We start from the raw sequence: 9,307 nt of genomic DNA, 5'->3' as shown, positions 1-9,307 counted from the left end.
TATCATCATCATTGCTGCAGTTTGGTGCAATGGTAAGTACTATTTTACTTGTTGAGCAACCTTTGCTCTATGAAATTAGCAACCAATTCATGAAAATTTACATAAAGTTTTAATAAAATAACACTATGAAACTTTTATATCAGATATGAGATAACCATATCATATTACAAAAAGTATATCTGAGTCAAGAACAATTACAAAAAGCACTCCAAGAAAACTGCTACGTTTCCTACAAATATTTTCTACGCATTTCCAATGAATGTAAATTCTGAGAATTTTCCCACAAAATCCCGACGGAAAACATAAAAAGCAACAAGAAAGTGACAAAAACTATATGCGTAGGAAAAGCGTGGGAAAATTCCTACGAAATTCCGACATAATAGTTTTCTGTTTCAACGAACCACACAAAACAATATCATTAAAAATTTGTTCAAGACATTGATACGAACCACACAAAACAATATCATTAAAAATTTGCTTTTGTATGTTTTTATGGCTCTTTACGACAATAAAAAGTTTAAGAAACTGAATAAAAAATTTATGGTGGAGAAAACGGAATGATGATACTTTAGAGGTTAAAAGTGTTATTTATATACTTTTATTTGTTGTAAATTGAATTTTCCTACTTGGAAAATTTCCGAGTTATAACCTAGTACATAACTAAGTAATCATAATTTCTTAAAAGAGAGATAGAGAATGATAATTTTGTTTAATATTAATAAGGAGAGGAGGTTTAGTATTTAAAAGTTGTGCTGAGAGACTTTTATTTTATTTTATTTTATTTTTTATTTTTTATTTTATGGAGGTTTGGTATTTAAAAGTTGGGTTTATAGACCTCTTATTAAAAAGAAAAGAAAAGAAAAGGGAAGGTATATTAGTTTTTTTATTATTATTATTATTATTATTATTATTATTATTATTATTATTATTATTATTATTATTATTATGATGATGATGAATATAAACTGATGATAAATAGTGTTTCAATTTTTTTAAGTAATTGTGTTTTTATTCTTTCTTTCTTTATAATTTATTTAATTTTTTAGTTAGAAATAGTAATTGATAATTTTGGTATTTGTTTTTTATTAGTAGTATTTTATTTAGCATTTAATTTGACTTTTTAGTAATAATTTACGTATGTTAACTTTAAAGAAAATCTAAATTTGCATCTATGTTTATTTATTTTTATAATATTCCAAGTTATTTGTCCGCGCATTGTGACGGTATGTTATTGCGGACATCAGATTGGTATCAGTTCGGTTCGTTACAGTATAAGTATGATTCATACAATTAGTATAGAAATTGACACGTGTTTTACATCGACCGAATACAATAAAAATGAACAATCGTACCGAAACCAATGTTGTTCGAACGGTAACGATCGGTTCAAATTGTCATGGTACTGGTACTGGTACCGGTATCGACATTCATTTATCATCAGTCATCACAAACAATTCGGTTCGTTACAGTATAAGTATCATTCATAAAATTAGTATATAAATCGACACATGTTTTAGATCGACCGAATACAATAAAAATGAATAACAGTACCGAAACCAATGTTGTTCGAATGATAACGATTGGTTCAGATTGTCATGATACTGGTACCAATATTCATTTATCATCAGTCATCACAAACAAATTTTTATAAAATCAAAAAAGTGTTAAAGCAGAAACCATAAAAATGAATAAAGGTATCAGTACTGATGTTGTTTGGTACGATACGCTAGTGATACGTTGTCAGTTTATCCAAGAAAAAATAAAAATTAATACCGGTACCGAATCAATGTTGTTCGTTTGGTTTCAGTTCGTTTCACTACGGTAGCAGCACGATATCTATTATCAACAAGAAATAATAAAAAATGATATATACCAGTACCAATGTTGTTCGGTTCAGTAATGTATAGTAGCGATGCGATCTTAGCTTATCAAAAGCACAAATAACAATAAATAGTGGTACCGCTACAAATGTTGTACAGTCGGTTTCGGTTCCGCTTGGTACGATAACAACATAATAGACATTTTCAAAAAAGTTTATATGCCAATCTTCCAAAATAAATAAATAAAGATTTAACACAAACCAACTGAACAATATCAGTATCTATATTCGTTTATATTATTTTCAATGGATGTCAGGTTTTCTTTTTCTATTAATATAGTGAATGTCTGCTCCGTAACAAACTGACCAAATACCAAACAAATTCCTATCGCGCAGAAGAATCTCACTAGTTTATTTTCAAATCAAACCACATATAAATTTAAGCATTTAAATTTAATTTAAATTTATTTAAATATATATTAAAAAGTAACAACTTTTCTTTATTATATCATTATATTTTTTGTTATTCTGATTAAATATTTATCATCATTAAAATATATGCCAACTCAACTAATTGTGTCCATCGTAATGTATTTAAAACTAGTTATTATTAATATCGATTTATAAATGGTAATGTAAATGGAAATAAATATGGAATTTGAAATCCTAAAAAACCTCCTTAAAAATCTCCGAATTAACCAAGGTGTCGGTTAATAAAATCCCTTTGTTAAGTAAACTAAACTAAACTAAAATCGGTGATTTCAATTGCTTGCAGATCTGAAGAACATGTGGACTAAGAAGACGAAGGGTGATGAGGTTCCATTTAGTTTAATTGAATCTGAGATACTACCAAGAGTTGCGGCTAAGTCAGACATAGGTCGTTGCAGGTGTGTTTGCAAACAGTGGAAATCGTTTTTATCGACACCTACCTTCGGCAAGATGCACCTCCGGCTTCACGGAACCACCATCGACGACTATAAAGTTGTCATACTTGACGGACCCACCTTATGCACGCTTTGCCCTTCTAAGCCTAACCAACAAGCGTATATCTTATCAAGCTTGGATGGATTGGTATGTTTAGGCTTACCGGAATCTTCTCAGCTAGTTTTTTGGAATCCATTTACAGGCGTCTCCAGGAAGTTGGCGTCTAACCCGCATAGTCCTTTTGACTACTCTGCTTCCTGTCACGATGCTGATGTTGTCGGTTTCTACAAGGACTCTTCTTCTAACGATTACAAACTTTTATATTTGTCTTGCGGGGGTTACTTTGGGGCTTATATCTATTCCCACACATCGGATACATGGAGAGAGATCAAGATTGATTTTGATGCTGATATCTGCGACGCTTGGTCTCCTGCTACTTTATGTGGCCAATGCCTTTATTTCGCAGTGTCAGCTTATATACACGCTCAAAGGCAAATGCATTGGTGGATTATCTGTTTTGATGTGGAGACCGAGACTTTTAGGAAAATATGTTGTCCCCCTCTTCCGGATGATGATGATATTAGGAGTTATTGTGCAACTTTAGTCCTTCTCAATGGATTCCTCCACCTGTATGTATCCTATACCATATTTATAAATGACATATGCTCCAAGCAGTGCAATCTGTGGAGGATGATGGACGCTGATGGGTGGGTGAAGGTGGTTGCTTTCTGTGACCCACTAGATGAGGATAACTTTACTATGCAGCAGCGTATATGCACAGCGAGTACTGGCAGTTGGCTTGCCGTTTTGGATGAGGATAACAATTCTTTCACAAAGATCAACTCTGAGGACTTCATAACACACTATCGCCATTTTTCTTCTCCGAGTTTTGAGTATACATCTAGGCGAGCGATATATGTTGAGACTCTTGTATCACCATATCCCTGATCGAATTCTTCAGCACAACCAATGGCCGCCCACCTTATGATTGTGACTAGAAAACCCCTTGTTTCTTTTTTATGATTGATTGATTGATTGTTTGTTTGTACTGCTGGTTTAATTCCTAAACATATATTAATATTTGAAACTGTTTTATATGATATAATAATAATAGAAAGCTAATATGTTTTAGAATACACAGATCAGTCCTGCAACTGGTGTTTGGTCACAGTTTGGGCCTTTGGTTGGATCTGTTGTCCTTTAATTGATTGTTGTATTTATTTTTGATTCTTTGTGCGTTGAGTTTCCTTTTCAGCCCTACATAATTAATTAGCGTCATCAAATCAAATCTGGTGGTGGTTTTGCTGGTTTATTATTGCTATACCTACGTGTTTGTTGGATCAATAGCCGAATTGGAATAACTATAACCTGAACGAATAAGCATTTGTGCTTTTGCTTATTAGGGAGAAATAAATACCATGTGATGCGATAGTGATGTTTAGAAGATATATTTTTCGATGTAGAAACTAGTATCTAAACATCTATACATGAAAGAAAATATAATGATGACCCAAGATTATTTGTATGCACTGCATTAGTGTATATAGTAACATTGATGAAATATGGTTACGTCGTCGTCACTAATGAATGATAGAATCAGGGTGATTAAGCAGAAATAGGGACTCTGTGTAGGAGGCCATCTGGAAGAGCGAACCATAAATCCCAAGACCATTATAAACTTCAAGTTCACCATCACCTTCATGCATCAGTTGGCCATTCTTCCTAAATCCAATTAAACAACTATAACACCTAACCTTAACACAAAATAGTTTTGTAAACGAGGATTTTGGAACACTAATTTTCAACATCATCCATACGTCACAAGCTAGTTCCATTCCATAGTAGTAGTCAAGCACAACAAGAGACTCCGTGAGCTTTAATATGTCCAGAGATTTAGGATATATACGGCTCACACTATCCGGAAGATCTACTTCTCCAAAATTTTCACTTGTCAAATCAAATGTAATGATCCGATGAAAACGATCAAATTCAGAATCAATCACAACCCAATGAATAACCCCATCTATAACTACCACATCATTCGACTGAAGCAGATTCATTGATATGCTTCTCCAAGCGCCAGAACTTAATGTAAAAACTCCAGCCTCATTGGTATGTGAAAATTTAACAATCTTAGGGTCAAAAGTTTTAGGACAAACCCCAAAACCAAAAACCAAAAACATATCATAATTGTACAACTTTTATGACTAGAGTGGCATAATTATAGTAGATATGAATATTAAAATCAACTGATTTTTTTTAATGGTCAACGAATCCTCCAATTGCTGGCGAAATTCACCACATCAGAATACTCGCCTCCGTACCGGGGAAAACCCTCACCTAGGGCCGAAGCCCGTAAACACTCGCCCGAAGGCACGACAGTGCAGTGAGGTAAAACCCGCTTAGTTCAAAGATCGAACTAGCGATCTCCGCCTAGTCTCCCATCATTACCAGGTGCCGCAGAAACTAATGGAGAGGGCAGGAATCGAACCTGGGTCACTTAGAACACCAACTCTCTCGCGTACCACTCCACGACTAGCTCATTGGCTTAAAATCAACTAAATGAGTAAAATAAATAACATGTAAAACTATAAATAATTAATAAACTAAAAAGTTATGAAGATGTTATTTAGTTTACCATTATTTAATTTAGAAAAGATATCCAACATTCCTTGTACTGGAAGGTGGTATGCAAGTGGTGTTTGTGGAGTGAATCTTAAGAGTAAGTTTGATATTATGTGATGCAAGGCTTTTGTTATGTGATCATATGGAGGTTACGCGTTTGAGACGTAAAAACAACCTCTTGCATAAATGCAGGATAAGAATGCGTTCAAAGGACCTGGATATGAACCAACCAGCGGATGAATTCTATTGGAATAAAGTTGCTACACCAAAAGTGAACTTGTCAGTTATGCGGCTTATTGGAGGAATCAGTAAGCCACCTGCTTCTCCATTGTTCAGTGGCGAGAGAAGTTAATTGGAGTCAGATTTTGATGAGGGTAAATCTACCGACTCAAAACAATTATGATGTGGTTAACGCGTTACTTCAATCTGTGAATCGGATAGTAGCCGAAGAAGATCATACATGCGGTTCTATTATTAACATGTTTGAGGATTTGGCAAAGCCGGAATGAAAAGATTTTTAAAGGTGTGTCTAACTCAGTGAACAAATTGGTGAAATAGAGGGTTCTTTCGATTGGATCCAGCACAGAACCAAGTTCAAAGGAATCTCATGCTATCCATGTGCCGTTTTTAGCTAGTCTGTCCACTTGTGCTCTATGTAGACTTTGTTGTTTCTGTTTTGCTTGTGTGTTGGGCTTCTGAGCATCTTGCTTAGGAGTCCAGTTGGTTTTAATCAAAATTTTCTTGTTAGTCGTTAAAAAAGGGCATCTGGTGGTCACGAACAGTTCAGATATTAGTCATATGTGATGATGCAAAAGGGTAGTTCGTCGTCACTAACAATTCATATGATATGTGCCGAAATATAGTGAAAGAATACTAAATGGGTCATATATATTAATCTAAAATAAAACGGGTCAATCGTGGCAAAATATACTGGCCTAAAACAGGTCAAAATATAGACAACTAAAATGAGACGGTCACTACCAAGTCTAAGTGTTATATTGACCTTGAAGTTGACCTCAGAAAAACTGATGCAGGTCACCAGTTGGTTGTTAGTGGCGGAGCTTGAACGAAAAATCAATGGGGGCAGACTCTCAAATCCAAATCAGTGGGGGCCGGACTCTTAAAAATCCAATATTTTATGCTACAAAAGTAATTCGGAAATTTTGGCTACAATTAACACTATGAGCGAAAAATTGGGAGGGTCCAGGGCACCCCCGGGCCACCAAGATGCTCCGCCACTGGTTGGGGTGTTGAGCTAATATCATCATTCCTACAGTTTGGTGCAAGGGTATTTAGTATTTTATTTTGTTAAGCAACCTTTACTCTATAAAATTAGCAGCCAATTCATGAAAATTTACATAGTTTAATTAAAAAGCAATATCATGAAAATTTAAATATTAGTTAACCATACCATATTACAAAAACCATACCCTAAGGGTAACCAAGTATTCACTAAAACCTGGTTATGTATTGAAAAAACTTTTTCGGATATTCAAAAAACTCAGGTTCATCGCTAACCATCACACACATCGAGAAAAAAATTGACCGTTTGAATTGTTTTTGACTGTTTGGTCAATTTTAAAAAAATTTAATTCATCTCAAATAAATTATTCATCTCTCTATATAAAACCATCCATACCACACAACCAAACCACAAAATTCTCTACATTTTATATTCACATTCACCAACCATTTTCAGTCTTTCACATTCACAACCCAATGGCAAACCCGTGGATGGAAGAAGATAACATTGCGTTGAGGTTATCTTATGTAGCGGTCCAACACGAACCCACATCTCCTACGAGACGATCCACCTTTTGGAGTCGGGTGCACGGGTTATTTGCAACCTAGTGGGTGACACGAACCGAACCGCGAATCAATTAGATTCACGATTCACCCAGATCCGTTACCAAGTTTCTAGATTCCATGCCACATTCTTGAATGTGCCAAACCCCAACAACGAGCTCTCGAAGGACGAGTTTATTCAAGTTGCCTGTATCGACTACAAGCACCACTTCGACGAGGGTTTCACCCACGTAGCGGCGTGGCGCATTCTTGCGAACTATGTTTGAGTTATAAATTTTTAGATTTTATGATTTTAATTTTATATAATGTATTAAATTTTAAGTTTTAATTATGTGTAATGTTATTAGTTTATGTAATGTTTTAAGTTTAAGTTTTAATTATATGTAATATTTTAAGTTATTCAATCTTAAATTTTAAGTTTTAAGATATTTAATTTTGAGAATATAATTAAAAAAATTGTGGCTAGGGCAAGCGACGCCACCATTTACTAGTAAATAGGTACTTAGTGCACTTTTTTTAATACTTTTATAACTATAGAGGGCATAATTATATTATTTATGAATATCAAAATCAACTAAATGAGTAAAATAAATCATACATTTAAAATTATATAATGTTAATAAACTAAATGATTATCATTATTTAGAAAAAAGATATCTAACACTCTTTGTATAAAAAGAAAAAGAAAAAGAAAAAAAAAGTGAATGGTCGTGCACAAATTTCAGAGGAGTGAATTTTTTAGCAACGCAAAGTTATTGTTATATGATCTAGAGATTATGTTAATGAGATGTGAAAACAACCTTTTACAGAAATGCAAGATAAAAATGTGTTTAGACCTACTTAGGTCCAGCCAATTAATAAATAATATATTTAAAATTATAATATATTAATAATCTAAAAAGTTATAATTATGTTAATTCAATATACCATTTAAAGCCCAATTGACTTGTTACCTAGAACCAACAAATTTAAAGATTCACCTCTATAAATTACATATAAAATAACAAATTTAAAGCCCAATTGACTTGTTACCTATCAAATAGAGTGTTAAAACCCGCGAATCAAGTCCAACCATGACCAGTTTCACGCAAACCAGTTTCGATAGTGTTTTCAGATCAGATTTTAAACCTGATTCAGATTCCAACTGAGTTTCCTTTAACCTATAAGAGAGCTGGCATATCATGTATACCCGTACACGATAAGATACGACACGATAAAACACGATACACGAAATCCCATACACGAATATGACAAGATAACTTATCGTGTCCTTTTTTTTTTCAAACACGAACACGACAATTACCTGTTAATACCTGTTAACACGACTGTTCGACTGTTATACACAAAAATTACATATTAATACCTGTTAACACGAACAAAAACACGAACACGACATGCTATCTGAGAGTTACAGAGGGAGTTTAGGGTTTTTTTTTTTTTTTTTTTTTGAATTGAATGATGAATGAAAATAGAAAGGAATTAAGGAACCCACACGCACATGGCTGATGAGTTTTATTTAATTTAATTTCTTATCGTGTACTAACGGGTATTAACAGGTAACCAGGTATTTAACCTATTTATACATGAAAATTAACAGGTAATCTCGTGTCTACCTATTGGTACACGATACCTGTTAAGGCCATACACGATACATGTTAACTTCGTGTAGATTCGTGCCGTGTATTCGTGTAAAATTGCCAGCCCTACCTATAAGACTATAAGGGGTTGTTTGACAACTTCTGAATGGGTAAGTGCTGCACTAGCAAGAGGTCTAACCGTTAAGTATTAAACCAGTAAGAAGTCTGGACTATTAAGAGCCAGTATGATGCTTAATCACTCAGATGCAAATGTCTGACAAATTAAGATAAGAGGTCTTAACCATTTAGACTCGGTATTATGCTTAATCATTCAGAGGCAAATGTCTGAACCATTAAGACATCTGCTCGCGAAACAAACAATCTGAACCATTAAGTACTGAACCAATAAGAGGTATGAACTATTAAAAGTCCATTAAGACCTTAAATAAACAACCCCTAAGTCATTATGTCATCCTAGGCTATCAAATGCACGACCTGATGGGCCTGATAATGGGCCCATGTTAGATAGAATCTATGATATATCTCTCAAACAAAT

General features: G+C 33.9%; 1 protein-coding gene across 1 annotated transcript; it reads left to right on the top strand.

Annotated features, from left to right (window-relative positions):
• Positions 1-2,605: 2,605 nt before the first annotated feature.
• Positions 2,606-3,691, top strand: LOC110925731 (F-box/kelch-repeat protein At3g06240). The gene has a single exon (XM_022169591.2). It carries the CDS (start codon positions 2,606-2,608, stop codon positions 3,689-3,691), a length of 1,086 nt encoding a protein of 361 aa, XP_022025283.1.
• Positions 3,692-9,307: the final 5,616 nt, after the last annotated feature.

This window comes from Helianthus annuus, chromosome 16 (assembly GCF_002127325.2).
Source record: "Helianthus annuus cultivar XRQ/B chromosome 16, HanXRQr2.0-SUNRISE, whole genome shotgun sequence".
In the NCBI taxonomy this organism is placed as follows: domain Eukaryota; kingdom Viridiplantae; phylum Streptophyta; class Magnoliopsida; order Asterales; family Asteraceae; genus Helianthus; species Helianthus annuus.
Note: the sequence above shows the minus strand (reverse complement) of the source record. Positions and strands in the feature narration are given on the sequence as shown.

Bases quoted from the DNA above. Each gene is read 5' to 3' on its own strand.
- LOC110925731 (XM_022169591.2), top strand. From the start codon at position 2,606: ATGTGGACTAAGAAGACGAAGGGTGATGAGGTTCCATTTAGTTTAATT.